The sequence below is a fragment of the Rhinopithecus bieti genome, unplaced genomic scaffold, assembly GCF_001698545.2.
Source record: "Rhinopithecus bieti isolate Rb0 unplaced genomic scaffold, ASM169854v2 scaffold_48776, whole genome shotgun sequence".
Classification (NCBI taxonomy): Eukaryota; Metazoa; Chordata; class Mammalia; order Primates; family Cercopithecidae; genus Rhinopithecus; species Rhinopithecus bieti.
In genome coordinates this window covers 349,511-371,129 of record NW_016819196.1, presented here as the reverse complement: position 1 = coordinate 371,129, position 21,619 = coordinate 349,511, and the positions used below count along the sequence as shown (strand labels likewise).

Here is a 21,619-nt window from a genome sequence, read left to right as displayed (position 1 = left end):
GACTCTTAGTTTTAAGCACTCAGTAAATGTTTCCTACCATATTTAGAAGCAGAGCAAGATTTCTTTGAAAAGAGGCAAGGTTGTGTCATAAAAGATTTTTAATTAAAATATAACTTTATGTGTTCCAAAAGACAATATAAAATGAAAAGTCATTCTAAGGATTTGGAGATTTTTTTGTAATACATGCTCAGTGATAGAGTTATGTCAGAATAAAAACAGTAAGAAAAGGACCACGTAGTTGAGGACTCTGCAAAGAATATATACTGTTTAATTAAATGTGCAGAGAATGCTATTTGTCAACCTAGAGTATAGAGTTAATAACTTGAAGGCTTTACTACAAGTTCAGGATAATTAGAACTCTTACCTTATTGAAACTTTTCGGTGAGTAATCTTAGAATCCTAATTTTACTGAGATATCATTTGGTAAGCTGACTTATTCAACTGTAAAGATAAAGTCTTTGTGTTCTTTTGAAATCTGCATTATGTAAGTATCACTTATTGCTGGAATTAGAATTAGTGTCTGAACTTAGATTTCAATTCTGCAGATGTTGAACATTTATTTCAGTAGAGAATTTGCTGCCACACCATTGAAGGAAATCTGTATATTCTGTAAATGACTCATTCATATTTTGATGGCAACTTGATCATAAGTCTAGTTTTCTTTTTTGTGTTTCATTTGTTTTTAACCTGGAACACATCGTTATCTGTTCCTTGTCAACCTACATTCAGTCTATTTACACTTCAAAATATTGGCTAAAATACTTCAGTTTCTAAAATAAAAGCTTAACTGAGATGTATTATCAGCATTACTTAACAACAAATGTTATTTTATTATATAATTTTAAAATTTTCCAGAGATATTAGACAGATGTCAGCCAGCTGTGGTTACTGAGACATGCAAAGGTAAGGCTGGTAACTTTAAGTGTTGACTTAGTTCCAAAATGGTTTTAACTCCTCTTGGAAGACATGGGACACTGAAATCATGTGGCAATACCAGGTCATGTGGCCATTCAGATGACCCAGAATAGGCTTAACTTAAGGTAGTTTCATTTCAGTGAAGAAAAAATACTGTAAAGATTTTACAGAAAACTTTTAGGAATACAGCTTAACTCATAAGAAACATTTCTCCTGACAAAAGTGTAACAGAAGCTGGGCGCGATGGCTCATGCCTGTAGTCACTGCGCTTTGGGAGGCCGAGGCAGATGGATCATCTGAGAGGTCTGGAGTCCGAGACCAGCCTGGCCAATGTGGTGAAACCCCGTCTCTACTAAAAATACAAAAAATTAGACTGGCGTGTTGGCACCTGCCTGTAATCCCAGCTACTCCAGAGGTTGAGGCAGGAGAATTGCTTGAACCCGGGAGGCGGAGGTTGCAGTGAGTCAGGTCACGCCCTTGCACTCCAGCCTGGGTAACAAGAGTGAAACTCCGTTTCAAAAGAAGGTGTTACTGAAACGATTTACTCTCATTCCTCCTAATGCTGGAAATCACTTTTGTTTTTGCTGTTTATACAGAAGCTTCATTTTTTATTCATTTTTTAAGCTAAATTCTTATGAATGGAGTAATTGAACAAAAGATATAGATACTTCTGGAGAGATTCTTCTTAAATTTTGCTTTTCTATCAGTTTTCGCAAGGAACAGAGATATTACTCATGTTAACTCAAAAGGAGGTTTTGTTCTGAGGATATAATTGTGGAGTTGGAACAGGTCTGGACAGTCCTCAGAAACCAAGCCTAGAGACTGGCCGCTCTGCTTTTCTTCAAGACACCAGTTGTCTCAGCTAGCCCCAGCACACACCCTTACTTATACATTGATTGCTATTTCCCGAGTCTACTGTATTTTATGCTGTCTCCTGGCCATGTGATGAACATAGTTACTTACATAAAGGCATGTATAAAACTGACCCTTTAGCCTTCAGGGTTGTTTCTCTTTCCTCATTCCAAATAGTGATGAATGTACCACTACATGCTACATTAGGTAGTTGGTCACATTAGTTGTGTTTCAATCCTTTTCCCTAAACTGCACATCCAGTAGATCAGCAAAATGCAAATTGTCACTGAAATAAGTGAAGTAATACTCCTATCATTAGCAGTAATTTCTGTCTTCAGCTTTTTAATCTGCACTGGTCTTATTTTCCCCTCATCTTCTACCACAGTGCTTCCTGTGCACCATATTTTAGTGATAACCTAAATTTTTCATCTCTCCTAGAACATTTCCTGTCTTTAGAAAACATGCTGAACTTCCCACCTGGTGTACTCTCTCTCTCAATACTGTGCTCTGGTGTCAACTTTAGTGACACCTTTCCTTTCCAAAGGTTGAATTAATCCTGTTCTCCATGCTAGGATAAGACTGTGCTGCATACTACGGTGTCTGTAGTTGGCTCCTCTAGAGCATATTTTGTGGCACAGAGTAGGATTCCAACAGGGGCCAAAGGTAGCCAGGTACGCTTTTTGCTGCCCAATAGTCCCAGGTTTTTAGTTGGTAGATTATTACGTGTGTTTGATGGATTTTTGTGTATTTGCTTTATTTTATCAAGTTACATACTACAGTGCTTATTTGTGTGTCGTATTACAGTTTAACCGGGCTACTGTTAAGTTCACTGTTGCTCTTTTATTTGCATTACAATTCCCTAGTTATGCGCAAACCTCACTTTCCCACCATTTCTACTATATTGCTAAAGAAAGTTACATAATCCTATTATTGACTCCTTTCAAATTTTTAGTGTTTGAACCCTAGTTGGACTCCAGGGTTGCTGATGCAGTATTGTTATGTGGCATTCCATACATCCCTAAAAAGGATTGACATGGCCAAATTTATGAAATTTGGCATGCTATGTTGCCTCTTCCTGGAGGGAGGCCTTGGGACCAGTCTCCTGAATTGAGCTTGAGGACGCATTAATTTTTTTTCTGTTTTGAGTGGCGTGAGTATGATTATATTAGGTTATGGCCATTCTTTTCTCTTCCCTTCTCTTCTCTTCTCTTCTCTTCTCTTCTCTTCTCTTCTCTTCTCTTCTCTTCTCTTCTCAGATGGAGTCTCGCTCTATTGTCCAGGCTGGAGTGCAGCGGTGTGGTCTTGGCTCACTGCAACCTCTGCCTCCCGGGTTCTCCTGCCTCAGCCTCCTGAGTAGTTGGGAGTATGGGCACTTGCCACCTTGCCCAGCTAATTTTTGTGTTTTTAGTAGAGACGGGGTTTCACCATGTTGGTCAGGCTGGTTTTGAACTCTTGACCTCATGATCCACCGGCTTCAACCCCCGCCTTGGCCTCCCAAAGTGGTGGGATTACAGGCGTGAGTCACCACATCCAGCAGTTAGGGCCATTATATTTTCTAACAAATTATACCAAGGACTGAATATCTTCAGTTTGAGGACTTTTTTGAGAACATTCTTTTGATCATTTAAAGTTCTTTTTTGAGCTTTTACTTAGTTTCTTTTTTAGTAAATATACAGTTGACCCTTGAACAATGTGGTGGTTGGGATGCTGTCCTGCACAGTGAAGAATCTGTATATAACTTTTGACTCTCTTAAAACTTATTACCTACTGTTGACTGGAAGCCTTACCAATACATAAACAGTTGATTAACCCACATTTTGTATGTCACATGCATGATAAACTGTATTCTTTAAGCTAGAGAAAAGAAACTAAGAAAATCATAAGGAAGAGAAAATACATATACTATTCACTTAGTGGAAGTGGATCATCATGAAGGTCTTCATCCTCATTGTCTTCATTCTGAGTAGGCTGAGGAGTAGTTGGTCATGCTGTCTCACAGGTGGAAGAGGCAGACTGGGAGTCAGGCACATTCAGTGTAACTTTATGAAAATAATTTTTGCTTGACTTTTTTGCATTTTAATTTCTCTGAAAATGTTTCTGTGTGGTACCAATCCTCCTTACACCTTTTGCTTTAGTTTCAGTGCCCATGGCATAGAAGAATCTGTGTTATAAGTCAAAAGCAGCCTTGAATAACTGGAACCATATATATATATATGTATATATAGCTAGATTGTCCTATGTCTTTTGTTTTCTGGCACTGCTTCTGCATCTTCTCCCTCATCCTCTGGAGCTGATTTAGAAGCACTGGTCTCCATTATGTTGTCTTCTGTTAATTCCTCTGATGTGGAGTCTGTTAGCCCTTGAATTTCTCTAAAAAGATCCGTATCTTGAAGCCCTTCACTCCTCCCCCCCCACCTTTTTTTTTTTTTTTTTTGTTGGCATATCCACAGTCTCTTATGATTTCCTCGATAGGCTCTGGTGTAAATCCTGTGAAGTCAGGCATATCTGTACACTGTTTTCTCCAGTAGGAATGTATCATTTTGGACTTGATGACTTCCGTGGCTTTTTTCTATTACAGCAATGGCATCTTCAATGGCGTAATCCTTCCACACTTTGGTGACACTCTATCAGAGTTCTTTTTCGTAGCATTGACAGTCTTTTCCATGGAGTACTGTGTGTAATAAGCCTTAAAGGTCCTTACGACTCCCTGATCTAGAGGCTGATTTAGAGATGTTATTAATGCCCTCTGGGACAAGTAGATAACTTTGACACATTTGGTGTTGGAATCATGGGGTTATGGGTTACCAGGGGCATTGTCCAATGTCAAAAGAACTTTAGAAGGCAGTCCTTTACTGGCAGGGTACTTGACTTCAGGGACAAAGCATTGGTGGAACAAATCCAGAAAATGGGTTCTGGCTGCCCTGGCCTTTTTGTTGTGGCGCTGGTATTTATCTTTTCCCTTTAAGGATTGGAGGTCAGCAGCCTTATAGAGAAGGGCAGTCCTAATCATAAACCTGACTGTATTTGCACAAAACAGTAGAGTTAGCCTGTCCTTTCCTACCTCAAATCCTGGTACTTGCTTCTCTTTTTGCTAATAAATGTCCTTTGTGGCAGTTTTTCCCCCTAGAGTAGAGCACTTGCGTCTGCATTAAAATCCTGTTCAGGCAGACACCCTTTCTCCTCAATGATTTTCTTAATGGCACCTGGGAACTCATCTACTTTGGTTGGCAGAAGCTCCTTTCCTGTTATCTTGACATTTCTTAAGCCACACCTCTTTCTAAATTCTCAGACATCTTTTGCTTTCATTAAATTTTCCAGCTTTAGATCCTTCACCTTAATTTTGCTTTAAGTTGTCATATAATGACTGCACTTTTTCTCAAACCATATGATAGTCTATAGGTACGCCTTTCTTTATAGCAATCCTATACCCACATAAAACCTGAATTTTCAATATGAGATAAAAAGTTGTTTCACAGAAGGTGCAAGGTCTTCACACCTGCTGGCGTAGCTGCAGTGACAGCTTCACAAATTTCTTTTTTTTTTTAAACAGTAGTTCTTACACTGGATTCATTTATCGAAATGGCGGGCAACTGCAGCTGCAGACCTCAGTCTGCGGTACATACCAAGCAATTGGAGTTTTTCTTGTAATGTCATGATTTTTCTCTGCTTCTTGGGAGCACTTTCAGCATCACTAGTGATACATCATATGGATCTCGTGGTGTTAGTCAAGGCTTATGGTCTTGCACTACACATGGTGAAAATTACATGAGATATGTGAGAGATCACTTTTTACTGTGATACTCAATTTACTGGAGAGAAGAACTGCTCATGCAGAGATGATTAGCCCCACTCAGTGGATACCCGCAATACTTCTGCTCACCGTGATAGCAACAGGAGGTGGCCATGAAATTATTACAGTAGTGCAGTATGTACTACCGTTAATCTTATGTAGTTACGATTTAATACTTCATCTGAATGTTTACATTTCTCTTGACTGTAAATGGCTCCATGTATGGTCTGTGTTTGTGTAAGTTTTGATCAATTTTAACTTTTTATAGTAGATTTTTGTATTTCATGGTGGTAAATGATAGGCTAGTATCTACATGTCTTTTATGCATTTATAACATACGTTTTCTTCGTTTTCTTCAGTGTTTCTAGGCTACCTGGTTTTTCTGAGTTTTTTTTTTCAGATTATCTCAGATCTCCAAGATATTTTGCAATGTTTCTTGAATAAAATCTGTGTATAAGTGGACCTATACAGTTTAAACTCATGTTATCCAGGGGTCAATTGTATAGCTGTTAGAACAACCATTTTGTCAGTGCCTCATGTAAGTTTGTGATGGCTGTCATTTGGGCTCTCAATTTTTGTCCTCAAAACAATACCCCTTCCACCTTCCATCCACGAACATTTGCCTACATGTACTTGCAGAGGCTATCTGCATGTACACTTCTGCATAGACCCTTCTAAGCTTACATCTTTGGTCACTTGCAACCTCCTGTCTTCTGAAATTTACAATGTGCGTTGACATGTTGAAGCTTTTGAGAAGTTCTTCAGTAAAGAAGTCTGTTTATTTAGGAACTTCTTAATATGTTTGTCCAGCACCTTTTAATTTTTTTGAATTGTAATTTACATTGCTAAAATGCACAAACTTTAAATGTTCAGTTCTGTGAGTGTTTTGAGATAGAGTCTCACTGTCGCCCAGGCTGCTGGAGTGCAGTGGGATGATCTCGGCTCAGTGCAACCTCTGCCTCCTGGGCTCAAGTGATCCTTTCAAGTAGCTAGGACTATAGACATGCACATGGCTAATTTTTTTCTGTATTTTTTGTAGAGAAAGGGTTTCGCCATGTTGCCCAGGCTGGTCTTGAACTCCAGAACTCAAGCGATCTGTCCGCCTCAGCCTCCCAAAGTGCTGGGATTATAGGTGTGAGCCACTGGGCCTGGCCAGTTCTGTAAGTTTTGGTAATTTGTACTCACGTGTGATTACCTCTCAAACAAGATAGAAAACATTCAGGAATTCAGTGGATTTACAGGAGCGAGGGAATAAAACAAAGATAGAGAACACTTCTATCACCCTAGAAAGGTACTTTGTGCTTCTGTCCAAACATTTCCACTTCTCTTCCTCAATGCCTATGAGACGATCATTTTGACTTGTCATTAGATTAGTTTTGCCTGTTGTAGGAAGCCATGGATGAAATCAGTCTATATTTTTTTGTCTTTTGCCCAGCATGTTTTTGAGACTGATCCATGTTGTGGGGTGTGTAAACTCATTCATATTTGTTCTGAGCAGTATTCCTTTTTATGAGTACACTATAATTTTTTGTTTTCTTTTGGTATTTTGACTGTTTTTAGTTTTGGGCTATTATTAACATGGCTACTATGAACATTCTTGTACAGGTTTCTTTTTGTGGACATATGTATTTATTTTTCCTGAATGTGTGATACAGGGTAGATCTATGTTTAACTTTTTGGAACTTGACGGTTTTCCAAGTGTGCTGTACCATTTTATACTTCCATTTCGTTGGTATATGAATGTTTTAGTTGCTTGATGTGGTAGGCTGAATCATGGTCTCCAAAGATATTCAGGTTCTAATCCCAAGAACCTGTGAATGTTGTTTTATATGACAAAAGAGACTTTACAGATGTGATTAAGTTAAGGATTTTGAGATGGGGAGATTATCCTGGATTATCTGGGTGGGCTTTATATGGAATGCCAAGAGCTCTTATTAGAAGGCCATAGACGGAGATTTGAATGCAGAAGAGAAGGCAGTGTGACAATGTAAGCAGAGATTGGAGTGATGTGCTCTGAAGGTGGGGAAGGGAGCACAAGCTAAGGACTACAGGTAACCACTGGAAGCTGAAAAAGGCAAGGACAAACTTCTCCTCAGACACTCCAGGAGGATCAGTCCTGCCAACACTGTGACTTCATTGAAACTGATTTTGCTAAATTTGTGCTGTGATTGTGATTGTTACAGCAGCGATAGTATACTAATACACTCCACATCCTCACCAACATTTAGTAGTGTCAGAAAATTTTTAAACCATTCTAGATAGTGTGAAATGGTATTGCATTATGGTTTTAATTTGCGTTTTCTTGATGATTGGTGATACTAAATACCTCTTAATGTGCTTGTGTATCCTCTTTTATGAGATGTCTGTAATTTGTTCTTTTTCTGTTTAACAAAAAAGCTGAGGTTATCTTTTCTGTGATTTTAAATTTTGATGGTTTATGTTATATACACAGTATCCCTTATCCAAAATGCTTGGGACTAGAAGTGGTTCAGGTATTTTCCAATTTTTAGAATATTTGCATTATAGTTGTATACTACAATGACCATTGTTTTTTGGGTGTCATGTTGGTACTCAAGAAGTTTCAAATTTTGGAGCATTTTAGATTTTAGTTTTCAGATTTGGGATGCTTGGCCTGTATTTCTTTTTCTTTCTTTTTTTTTTTCTTTGTTTCTTTTTCTTGAGACAGGATCTTGCTCTGCCTTAGCCTGGAGTGCAGTGGAATGATCTTGGCTCACTGCAGCCTCCATGTCCCTGTGCTCAAATGATCCTCCCACCTCAGCCTCCTGAGTAACTGGGAGCACAGGCACGCACCATGCCCAGCTATTTTTTTGTTTTTTAGTAGAGATGGGATCTTGCCATGCTGCCCAGGCTGGTCTTGAACTCTTGAGCTCAAGCAGTCCACCTATTTTGGCCTCCCAAAGTGCTGGGATTACAGGTGTGAGCCACCATGCCTGGCTCAACCTGTATTTCTTTTATGGTTAATGCTTTTTATGTTTTAAGGTCATGAATGTATTGTGTTTTCCTCTAAGAGCTTAAGATTCTGCTTTCCCACTGAAGATGGTATGCACTTGTGGTTGAGGCTTATTATTTTCCATGTTGTTGAAAAGTTGTTGCAAACTATATTGACCTTGTGCTTTACTGGAAAATGAGTTGACTGTATATGTGTGGGTCTATTTCTAGCCTTGTTCTGTTCCACTGAGCTTTTTTTCTTATGCCTACTCTATACTCTTGATTACTAAGTCTTTTTAGTAAACCTTGAAATAAGGTGGTATAAGGCCTCCAATTTTGTTTTTCAAGAATGGTTTGGTTATTCTAGTTTTTTCTTTTTTTTTTTGTTTCCATATGAATTTTATATCGTATGACTTTCTTAACTCTGCTGGAATTTTGGTAGGGATTACATTGAATCCGTATATCAAATTGGAAAGAATGGACATTTAAGCAATAGGAGTCTTCCAGTCTATGAACATGGTCTCTCTTTGTTCAGCGTTTTTCATTTTTCTTAGCAATATTTTGTAATTCTTAGTGTTGAGATCTTGAGTATCTTTCTTTAGATATGTAGAAAATATCTGTTGTTTCAAGCATATTTCTTGAAATTTCATTTTCCAAATGTTTTTGCTTGTAGGTAGAAATAGCTTTTGTATGTTGAATTTGCCTCTTGATCCTTTATCTTGAAACCTTGCTAAATTTACTTACTAGTTCCAGTGTTTTTGTAGATTCCATGCACTTTTCCATGGAGACAGTCATATCACTGTAGAATAAAGTCAGTTTTATTTATTTCTTTCCAGTCTATCTTTTCTTTGTTGCCTAGTTGTCCTGGCTAGAACATCCAATGCATTACTGAATAGAAAGGGTAACTGTGGATATCCTTGTCTTATTCCCAGTTGTAAGGGAGAGATTTAATGTTTCTTCATGACATATGATGCTAGCTCTAGGTTTTTCATAGATGTCCTTTTCAGATTGAAGAATGTTCTTTTAGTGTTGCTGGGAGTTTTAAATTATAGATGAGTGTTGAATTAGCATTTTCAAATACCTTTTTTCTTGCTCATTTGAGAGAATCATAGGTGTGTTTTCTCCTTTGTCCTATAAATGAGGTGCTTGATTTTGAATGCTAAACCAGTTTTCTCCTTGGGATAAATCCTGCTTGGTGATGATGACCTTTTCTCTTACGTTGCCTGATGTGATTTGCTAATATTTTGTTAAGGGTTTTTGCATCTAGTAGTAACAGACCTTTGCTGTGTATTAGTACGGGATCTTGGGTCCAAGCCAGTTTGTTGTCCCTTTTTAAATATCAGACAGCTGTTTCTCATTCCGCAGCATCTGTGTACCTTTGTCTGAGACTGGTGGTAGCAATGTTTCCTCGCTTCCCCTGGCAGTAGAATGTGGTGGTTATTGTTACAGAGTGAAAGGTATGTTTGTGTGTGGAAGATGGGCAAGTAAGTTGTGCTCCACACATCCCCCAACTCAACAGCACATGTCTTTTGCTCTACTTTTCCCCTTGAGGCAGGGGATCTTTGCTTGCCTTTGGGCTTGGTAGACTTTCCTGCATCTCCCGTCATAGTTGAAGGCATTTGCTTTATACGAGATGCCACCAAGTGGAGGGGAACGAGCTCTCGCCCATTTTCTGCCTTTTTTCAAGAGCACTCAGTTGAGGCCCTTGGAAAAGAGCTTGCGAATGAGTGCAAATTCTCTTTCTGTCTGGGGCTCCCAGGAATTCTTAACTGTTGTCCTAGCCTGGCTTTTCATCCTTACTTTTATCTTTAATATTCAGCAGGTTGACCATGAATGTGTTTTCTTTCCATATGTGGGTTAGTATCTGTCATCTCTTGAAAAGTTTGTGACCATTATCTCTTCATACATTTTTTTTGTTCCCCATTCTCTTTCGTCTTCCTCTGGCACTCCAATTAAACCCAACTGACATTTGGTTTTGGATATTCTGAGTTTTTTCCCTACACTGTTTTTTCTCTCTTTGTGTTTTAATTTGCATACTTTAATTTGGCCTGTCTGCAAGTTCACTGCTTATTTCTGTTAAGCCCATCTAATGATATCTTTAATTTCTAATACTGTATTTTTCATTTCTAACATTTTCCTGCGATCTTCTTTTGTAACTTTGATGTCTGTGATGAAATTTTTCCATTATTCATGTTGCCATCTGTTCCATCAGCTTCTTTAGAATTTTTATTATAGTTATCTGATTTTATTCATGTTTTGACTGTTTGCTACTTCCTGTATCTTGTAATTTTTGAATGAATGCTGAACATTTGTATAAAAACAATGGAGATTGAAGTAAATAATATTTACCTTTAGAAAATGGTCCATCATTTCTTGTGTTGTCCAATTGGATCTCGTTTTGGTTTATAGCTGAGCCATCAGCTTTCTGAACCATGAGAGATTTCTCTACAGCTCAGCTATCAATCTCTTGGTCATTCTTACTTTCTCTCCCCCCACCCCCTCTTTCTCTATTCCTGTCTCCCAGCTTTTGTGCCCAGTGAGAGATCTTTCTGCTCTTAATACCTTCCAGAGGTTTCTTTTAGCAATCCTACCCTGTCTTCAAGTTCACTGCTCATTTCAGCCTTGGTAGGTCAATGTCCTGAGTATCTGGGTGAAAGTTTTTCTCATCTCTTCTGTCCTGCCCCAGCCCTTGGCAGCTCAATGTCTAGAGTCTCTTGGGATCATCTTTTTCTCACCTTTCTTGCCTGTCCCTCCCCACCACCCCCCATTGAGAGGGTAGATTGTTTGCATTTGTGGGAGATCTTAAGCTCCTTAAGGGATCTCCCTCAGCTTTCCAGCCATGTTCCCCAACCTTTGACATACTTTTGCAAGTACTTAGTGGAAACCTATGGGAATGAGTGGTTGGGATGGATGCAGTCTTGCTCTGTGGGATCCTTGCAATTTAATATGTCATGTCAGTGCACATGTAGGCTGGTTTCTTCTTACTTTCATTCATGGCAGGATTATTCCTCATTAGCCACTCCACCAGGAAAGAGACCATCCATGCAGCCTCTCTTCTCTCAAGGCTCAACACTTTGGAATTTAGTTCTACTTAGGCTACTTTGTATCCTTAACTCTCTGGTTCAGAGAGACCATGATTTTGTAGTTTATCTGGCTAGTTTTGATTATTAGAATGAAAGTGATGCTCTGTTGTAACTTTCTACATCCTAATCAGAAGTGGAATTCCTTCTGTGGAGTACTTTTAAAATATATAGTCTGATAATATATACCTGACACATTTTCTGTTGTTTCGTTTTGGTTGATTTTTCTCAGGGCTAGGGTTTCTAAATTTTTCCCATTCTTCTCAAATCTTAACTCTCCATCTCTGTCCTCAAGTGGTACGTGATCTTGTGAAATAAAGTCATGAAATTATTTCAACTCACAGATTTATAGTTGTAGAATACTTACTAAAATGGAATGAGATAATTTTGGGGGATAGGATGCAGTAGTTCTTGGTAGTCCAAGACTCTTAATAAAACAACTAGAAAAGCCAGGTAATTTACAAAATTTATATATTTAGATAGAGGACAGTGGGTGTAAAAATGATTAAAGAAAGCAAAATTTTGCAACCTCAGGGAGTACCTTTCACAAGTGAGCTGAGAGAGGTCTGCAGCTGATCGTTGTTTTTCCTGGGTCCAGATTAGAGGAGGCCTTTGGGTTGCAGCCTGAGTGGCAGAGTGGAAATCTGAGGAGGCTTTAAACACAGAGAACCCCCTCAATATATTCGCTAAATTCCGTAGTTCAACTGGGCGGAAGAGATAAACCAGAATCTCAGAAAAGGAGATTGGGATATTTTCTAGTCCTGTGGTGTTGAGATAAAGATTCTCTAGGGGAAACGACTTGAGAACAATAGGTGAGAGTTGAAAGCGTTTGAGGAAGTGGTGAATACACACTGATGATTTTCAGCACACCCAGTTTCTTCCCTGTAGACATTTGCTAAATTCTGAAGCTGCTTAGGCTAGAGAGCTAAACCAGAAATCTCTTAAAAACAAAGCAATTCTTATAGGATCTAGGTACCTAGAAGATAAGCATCTACTAGCTTTTGAATAAAAGCTCAGCAGAGTCTCATCCTAGGAACAGGGACAAACCAGAGGTAGTCTCGTTCACAGCAAAACTGCTTCTCAGCAGTGTTCTATGATTCTGCCATTATAGAGGAAGTAGTAAAAGTATATTTATGAAATTGTGTTAAGTGAAGGATGAATAAGGAAGTATCTAGGGTAACCACTAAAAGAAAAGAATATAACAAATGAATACAGACAAAAATTGGATATAGAATATGTGATAAATTCAAAAGACAAGAAAGAAAATATAAAACAAGCAGACAACTAAATTAGCAATTACATTACGTGGAAATGAGCTAAATATTCCAAGTAAATGGCAAAAATTATCAGACTGGACAAATAATAATTACCTAAATATAAGTACCTAGAAAGATTGAGAGAAAATGATGGGAAAGGATATACCATCCAAATGCCAACTGAAGGAAGTAAGTGTGGCTGTACTAATCAGGCAAAGGAGACTTTAATACAATAAACACTAGTAGAAAAAGAGAACTACATTTTATAGTGTAAGCAGATTGATCCACCAGAGTTATCACAATCCTTAATCTATACCCAGTAAAACAGCCCGGACATCTATAAACCAAAAATTTTATTTTGAACTAAAAGAAACAGACAAATATGCCATCACAGTGGATGCAGGTATATAGGACATACATACGTCACAATTAGCAGGCTTGATCTAATTGTCATATGTAGAACATTGAAACTATTAATGTTGGTATTAACCATCTTTTCCCTTGCACATGGAAATTGTATTAGAATTGACCATAATCTGGGGCCATAAGCAAAGCCTCAACAAATATCATTGATTTTAATAATTGAATATGTTGTTTGTATTATAGTAAATAAAAAGAACAAAAAATAACTAGAAAATTCCCAGCTGCCTGGAAATAAAGTAATATGCTTATGAAGAACATATGGCTCACAGAAGAAATTATGATAGCTATTAGAAAATATTTTAAACTGATTGAAAATGAAGATGAACTACAATGATCTGGAATGCTGCTGCTGAAATGCTAAGATGAAATTTATAGCCTTAAATCTATGCATTGGAAAAGAAAGCTTTTTTAAGGAGGTAGAAAAGGAATAGGAAATTAAACCTAAAGACAGTGGAAGAAAGGAAATAATGAAGACAAGAGCAGAAATTAGTGAATAGAAAGTAATTCCTACATAGAGAAAATTGACAAAGCTGAGAAAAAGTTGGTTCTTTGAAAAGATTAATGTAATTGACCACTTAGCAAAACTGATCAAAAGAGGATGGGGAGGGGGAGAGAGAACATACATTTAAATATTAGGAATGAAAAATGTCACATTACTACAGATCCTACAGTTGTTAAATAGAGGTGTTTATGAACAGTTTATAGAGAATATGGGATAGGGAGAGTAGGCAGAAATTTTGAGTAGTTAGGGCTGGACCATTCAATATGGGTAGGCAATACCTTTGTGTCACTATTGAGTAGTTGAAATGTGGCTAGTCCTAGTTGAGTTGTCCTGTAAGTGTAAAGTACTCAACAGATTTTATAGACTTAGTATGAAATTTTTTTTTATATTGATTGCATGTTGAAACGATGGCATTTTGGATATATTGGGTTAAATACATCATTAAAATGTCACCTGTTTCCTTTTACTTTTAAAAATGTCACTAGAAAACTTAAAGTACATATGTGGCTCATATTACATTTTTATAGAGGTTGTTATATTGGCTTTAAGATAGGTACTGTTATCTCTGTTTTACAGCTGAGAAAACTGAGGTGTATAGAGGTTGCCATGAAGCTAATGTCATCCTTGGGATTTGAACTTGGCCAGCTGGCTTCAGAATCTGTTCTCTGAAGCATTGCACTGTGTGTTCTTAAAGGATATTAAGTCATTTTACTGTTATTTTTTGCAAATATTGAAGGATTTTTAGTAGTAGGGTGACATGCAGTATGCATTTTAGAAAGCTGTTTGCATCAAAGAAAGAAGATGGAGACTGAAAGACTAGTTAAATGATTTGTAGATTGAGAAAGGAGTTGGAGCTAAATGTGTTATTCTAATGCTATCTAATGGACTAATTTGTCAGGCACAGATAGCTCCGTTGATTGTATAAAGAGCTCAGCCTTTAATGGCTCTTTTTAGGTCTCCAGATTAGCTCCAGATTGTTATGTGCAACACAGTATATTGACACAATTAAGTACTTGTTCTCTGGCATCATGCTGCTTGATTCATATCCTAGTGTTGGCACTTAAAAGTTGGGTTATCATGTTGTGTTGCTATAAATTGTCCTTTGCATTCATGACACCTTTCTCCCTAGTCATCCAGTTTTTTCCTCCATTTGGTAACTCCTTTATATGTATTTCTTAGAATTTTTTTTCACTTAACTTGGCGGTTTCTGAGCTCTCCCATATACCAGCGTTTCATTACCACGTGACCAATTTGATCTCTGTGCTAAGCCTCAGACCTTTGTTTCTACCTGCTTATTGGGCACCTCCTGGAATTTCATAGTCACAGCAAACGTAGCTTGACTAACACAACACTTATGTTCCCCGAATACTTCAAATTTTGGCCAATTGTATTTTCATTCAACTGGTTTTTCAAGCAAGAACCTGTAATTTGTAACTTTTCTTTATCAACTCTGTTCCTTCTATCTCCCTAATATCTATTCTTTCCTTTTGTGTATTGCAGTTCTCTGCTGGTTGATCTCTCTGCCCTTAGAAATTTACCCCTTCTTCTCCATTCCCCACTGCCAATACCTTGCTACAAAGGGTTTCTCTTCTTCTGCCCATCCCAGCTCAAAAGTGTAGTCTGCAGATTAATAATATAGATTGCATTTGAGAATAAACAGGTAAATACAGGCACAATAGATGGGCCAAAAATGACCTACAGAGAATTAAGCAAAAGAAAAAATTCAAGATATACAAAATCAAGGATTATTATGCTACTTTTGTACAGGAATAAGGTGGTGAATGTGGATAACTGTGTGCACACATGTTTATATTTGTAAAATGATGCTGTATAGACAAAACAGCTTAATAAAAATGATTCCTGTGGAAGAGAAAAGACAAGGTACAATTCCTTAAATTGGGAAGAGAAATGATCTGACTTTACTCACTATGCAAATTGTTATTTAGATGAAAATGAAAAAAGTATGTCTTAAAAAATTTCTCTCAAGGGCAGGTGAAACCGCACAATAGCTTTTCTCCACAGACTCTGTTTGCCATGTTTTTTTCTTTATTCTTGATTACTTCACACTTGATGCATTTTCCCTTCTTGTAACTGTAGATTTTGCCTGCTGTTAGTTATAAAAGTTTAAAACCTGGGGGAGAGTGGGCTTACAAATTTTCAATGTATTTTGTATAGTCTTTTGAGAGTAGATTGAAGTTCTAAAAGTGAGAAAACCTTTTTTTGTGAAAATATTTTAATTGACACTATTAAGAGTTTAAAATAGTATTGGTAGTGAAAAATCATCAGAAGTATCTGATTTGACTTGCAAAATTACTGTATTTTCCCACAAGAGGCGTCCTTATAACGTTCTTGCTTTTAGAAGAGTTTGTTTCCATAATTCATTTAAATTCATAAAGATAACATTTTCATGGGTGGAGAAGTCTGTTGGGAAAGTCATAATTTGAATTTCTGTCTTGTTTTGCAGTTTGCTTTCTATGATAAGTTGAAATTATTACTTGATGTTTGATGTTCAAGTTAGTCTCTACATTATCCTTTCAATATCTTTGCTAGGTTTGATACAAGAGGCTGGTTTCCTAGCGTGGCTTGCTGCCTTTGGTAAGAACATGTCGTCCATCTTGCCATTCACTCCGCCAGTTGTGAAGAGACTGCTGGGATGGAAGAAGTCAGCTGGTGGGTCTGGAGGAGCAGGCGGAGGAGAGCAGAATGGGCAAGAAGAAAAGTGGTGTGAGAAAGCAGTGAAAAGTCTGGTGAAGAAGCTTAAGAAAACAGGACGATTAGATGAGCTTGAGAAAGCCATCACCACGCAAAACTGTAATACTAAATGTGTTACCATACCAAGGTAAGTTTTGTTAGATCCCAAGTTTGATCAAATTGTGTCAAGAAATCTGAAGGAAAGTTACTGAATTTGTGTTCCTTTCAAGTTGCCTGTAAAAAGTGATGATTAAAATACGACTGTTTTTAACCTTGTATAAATTGTTTTTACTAGCTGACTTGTTTGTTTTATAAATTATTTTCTTGAATAGTGAGAAGGTTTAATCAAGCTAAATAAGATACTGAGATTTATTATCTTCATTGCCTAAATTTGTATGTTTTCCTTATTTCTGTGATTGAATGATACTTGAATAAAGAATTGAAGCTTTTTCTATCACTAACATAGTAGCAGCCTACAGTTTTCTCCTCCGTTGGTCAAAACTTTCATCAGTCAGAGGTGAAAAGAGGCTGCTTACTTTTAATGAATTTTATATGGTTTTCTTTGCGTTGCAGCATTACTTCCAAGAAAGAATAGTGTGTTAGAATTTTATATCGTTTTTCTTTGCGTTGCAGCATTACTTCCAAGAAAGAATAGTGTGTTAGGTGGCTTCTTAAATGTGGTAGGCATTAGTCAGAACCTGTCTTAAAGACCTGCCTCTTAGGTTAGGAGGACCTGTTACTTTAAAAGTCTGAAGTTTTCTGAGGATAAATTTCATCATTTACAGATAAGTACCACTGTCATAAGTATTGCTTTTTAATAAAGTGGCACATGTTTTAAAATATGTTTTACTACTTGTGTACATTACAGGTTTTGGGGGGAGTGTTAAGAAATGTTAGAATTCTCTAAACTGATTGTTTGCAGTGTCATAACGTGGGCTAGCATATAGCATGTGAAACCATTCTCTTTGACTTTGAACTTTGAGAAGTCCACTTTTGATGCTTGTAGATAACAGATCCCAATAACACCAGTGCAGCCTGTCTAGTTACAAATACTAACAGCAGAATGTTTCTTGCCTTGTTTGGTAGACCATCCATTTCTTTCCCTTACTTGTTTTATGTATATCTTAAAGGTTGCTTTTTTTGGTTTGTTCATTTGTTTTACAAATGCTTATTGAGTGTTTGCTGTGTAGAGGCACTGTTTCTAGACATATGGGGGATACAGTGACTAACAAAACACAAAACTCCTGCCTTCCTAAGGGATAGAAATACACAATAAACAAGTAAACAAATTAATTATAATTTGATATGGTAATGAGTGCAAAGAAGACAACCAAATGCAGTGATATGATAGAATGAAGAATTAAAAAGCTCCTTTGGTTTGGATTGTGATGCTTGCGCAGAGCTTCGAGAAGCAGCAGCCAACTGAGGGAAGAGTCTTCTAGGCAGAGGGAAGAGCCAGGGTGAAGACACTGAGGTGAGCTGCTTGTATTAGAATATTTAAAAGGAGCCCAGTGTAGATGGAGGACAAGACTTGCCCAAAGCTTATGGCAGACATCCTAGGGTGTGGTGAGAGTTTGAATGTTAGTCTAAATATAACAGGATGCAAATAAATTTATTCTGATGGATTTTAAAGAGGATCTTACACATTTTTACAAAGATTTTTCTGGCTGCTGAAGAGTGGTATGTGTGTAGTAGGGTAGATGGAAGCAGGAAAATGAGGAGACTGTGAGGAATCTAAATGCAAGATGATAGAGACTGGACTGGCGTGGCGGCCGTGCTAGCACACGAAGTAAACATATTTGGCCTGGGTTTTAGAAGTGGAACTGAGACTTCCTGGTGAATGGGCTGAGAAGTCAAGCTGTATTTCATTCTTCATTGTGTAGTGTGTGGGATTTCAGTTAGGTAACCATTTATCATATGCCCACTACATGCCTGGTGTGCTCCTCCTCACTGGAGTTAAGATACAGTGTTTGCTTTTAAACTACTTTCTAGTAAGGGAGATAAACTTAGAAAAGAAAAAGATGGTTTCATAAGGCTTGGTAGATGTTATAAAAGAAGTATGCTTTGGGCTATGTCCAGAGGAGGCTTGTGGAAAGTTTCCTTCTGGAGGAATACTGGTGGTTTTGAGTTGAGCAGGGTAAAGGAGGAATTAGGAGAAGCCTGTTTCATCACATGTAGTGTGGTGGTGTGGAGATTGGCAGGTTGGGGAGGATTGGTGAAGTGTTCCAAATAAGTTGGGTGTCCTTAGAGTTTAAAGTAAGGGATGGCAAATGGCCAGAGTGTGTGTAGGTAGTAAGGAGTCACTGCATGCTGTGCCAGAGTTCACACTTAACCTGAGGGTGACTGGTGAGATTGGGGCCATGAAGTGCCTTAGGGTCTGAAGGCTCAGAAGTCAGATTAATTTGAAGTGCAGCGTGGGTTGCAGTGAGAAAACTCCTTATGAGGCTGTCAAGAATGGAGGCCAGGAGACTGGTATCACTTGATCGAAGGGAGCTGTGATACAGGCAGAGATCGAGCCATGGTTTTGCACAACTTCAGTAAGGCTCAAGTTGCCATTGCAGCGAGGTTATCCACAGAGCAGAGCCCGAGAGAGTCTAATCTTTTAGGGAGGTACAACAGTACTAAAATTGGCCATTGCTGGTATTTAACCTGTGGAGGAGGTAACCTTAGTCATAGCTCTTTTCCTTATTTCCTATTCTTTTTACAGCTTCTTTTGGAGATAGAGATCTCTGAGAGCTTATATTCTAGAGCTGCTTCATCATTAAAAACATTTTTTTCTGCCCTTTCACCTAATTAATGAAGTTGAAGTGATAGTTCTCCATTATCTTGTTTTTCACTATTAAAGTTTCCTTGAAGCGTAGAAATTTGCCTAATTTGGTGGTTTTTTCAGATGTTGCAAAATGGAGATTTGTTATTGATCGTGGTCTATCAAAAAAATGTTAACTTTTTATACACTGTAGCTTGATGCCATATATTTTATAACGCTTATTTTTAGTAGTAGAACAATTAAATTGTGTCAGATTATTAGTCATTTCTTAACAGCTAAATTTTTTTTTTTTTTTTTTTTTTTTTTGAGACGGAGTCTGGCTCTGTCTCCCAGGCTGGAGTGCAGTGGCCGGATCTCAGCTCACTGCAAGCTCCGCCTCCCGGGTTTACGCCATTCTCCTGCCTCAGCCTCCCAAGTAGCTGGGACTACAGGCGCCCGCCACCTCGCCCGGCTAGTTTTTTGTATTTTAGTAGAGACGGGGTTTCACCGTGTTAGCCAGGATGGTCTCGATCTCCTGACCTCGTGATCCGCCCGTCTCAGCCTCCCAAAGTGCTGGGATTACAGGCTTGAGCCACCGCGCCCAGCTAAATATTCTTAAATGTAAGAAATTTAGTTGGAATTCAGGGAACTCATTTATATGTAGAGTGTAAAAGATGGGAAGCGGCATGGAAAAAGGTCTGTTATGGATAAATCCAAACCTTAGCTTAAACAGAATTATTCAAAATGTGATACGCAATGGATTTGTAAGCATGTTTACTCAGAATTTCAAATAAAATGTTAATAAAGTGCCTTTATAGTTTTATAAGCCAAAAAAAAAACTCAGTTCAACTAATGAAGAACAGGAAGCAAATTGCTTAATTTTAAGAAATGGCAAATGTTTTCTGTTGAAATGTTTACTGAACAGTTCCTCCTCTCTACTCTCAGCCCCTTAATATTAGAGTGGGGTTAAAATTAGGACAGAAACGTAGTCCTGGCTTTGTGTACCTTCCACTCCCCTCATCTCATTACTCTTATTGCCTCTGGCAGTTTAGAAGCTGTAGTTATAGATATGTCACTGTTGCTTCCTTCCCACCATTTCCTATGGTGACACAGAGTAATTTATAGGTAGAGTTTAACCTCAATAAAAGCTGCAGTGAGCTAAATAATAAAAAATTTCAGGAAACTTTTCATCTCAAGCATTTTGAGTACGAGGAATGGGAGACCACTTGGTTGTGAAGTCAGAATGGCCGTTGTATCAGACATAAGGAAAAAGCTTTCAATATGTTATTATCCACAATAAAGCAAAATTGAAATGGCAGTGGGGATGGAGTTCTGTAAAGTTAAAAGTAAGGGACTTTGAAGTGTTAAACATTCTGTAAAGTTATAAGTAAGGGATGGAGTTCTGTAAAGTTAAAAGTAAGGACTATGGGGTGTAAAATGGCTATTATAATATTGATTATACATAAATGTATAGGAATGCAAAATTTATTTTCATAAGCATAAATTAAAAGGACTTTCCTAAGGTGGTAATCTGACCGTGTAATCATATTTTTGATCTTTCATCCTAAGGAAATGATCAGAATATTGTCAGATTTCTGATGTTCATTTCAGTATCATGTTTTCTTTTTTTCCACCAGTCCGTTGGAATCTGTATTGTTTTTAATATGAATTAGAAAAAAACCCAGTCCTAACCTTTAGTTTCTTTAACTCTAATAAAGAACACTTTTTATACCACAATTAAACAAGGATAGCAAAAGAAAAGTTTATACCACTGTTTTATAAACATAGATGCAAAAGTCATAAAATATCAGAACTTAGAATTCAGTGGTTTATTAAAAACAAAACCACAAAAACATAACTAGGCACAGTGACTCACGCCTGTAATCCCAGCACTTTGGGAGGCCGAGGCAGGCAGATCACCTGAGGTCAGGAGTTTAAGACTAGCCTGGCCAATATGGCAAAACCCCGTCTCTACTGAAAATACAAAAACTAGAAGGATGTGGTGGTGTGCGCCTGTAATCCCAGCTACTCGGGAGGCTGAGGCAGGAGAATTGCTTGAACCCAGGAGGCACAGGTTGCAGTGAGCCTAGATTGAGCCACTGCACTGCAGCCTGGGCAACAAGAGCGAAACTCCGTCTCACAGACACACACACACAAAAATGACTAGGTAATGTTTATTGTTGACATTCAAGGATGACTCAACTACAGGAAATCTGTTAGTATAAGATACCACATAATCATGTTTAAGAAGCACTTTATGATCCTCATGGATCTACAAAGGGCTTTCTATAAAATTCACTATTCATATTAATAAGTTAGAAATGAGTTTTCTTAGCTCGATAAAGCATACTTCTAAAAATGTTAACACTTAATTATGAAACTTTTAGAGATTAATTGACCAAATTTTTACTAATG

The 21,619-nt window shown here is 37.7% G+C and overlaps 1 protein-coding gene across 6 annotated transcripts in view; it reads left to right on the top strand.

Annotated features, from left to right (window-relative positions):
• The window catches only part of SMAD2 (SMAD family member 2), a 95,579-nt gene that overhangs the window by 16,305 nt on the left and 57,655 nt on the right, over positions 1 to 21,619 (top strand). For 5 of the 6 annotated variants that reach the window (XM_017858746.1, XM_017858743.1, XM_017858741.1 and 2 more), the window contains one exon: positions 16,318 to 16,606. In XM_017858746.1, coding sequence (XP_017714235.1) covers positions 16,371 to 16,606 — 236 coding nt within the window. In that variant the 5' untranslated portion in view covers positions 16,318 to 16,370. Of the gene's footprint in view, positions 1 to 6,692; positions 6,718 to 16,317; positions 16,607 to 21,619 lie in introns of those variants that run through there. The other variant, XM_017858744.1, reaches the window with a different exon arrangement.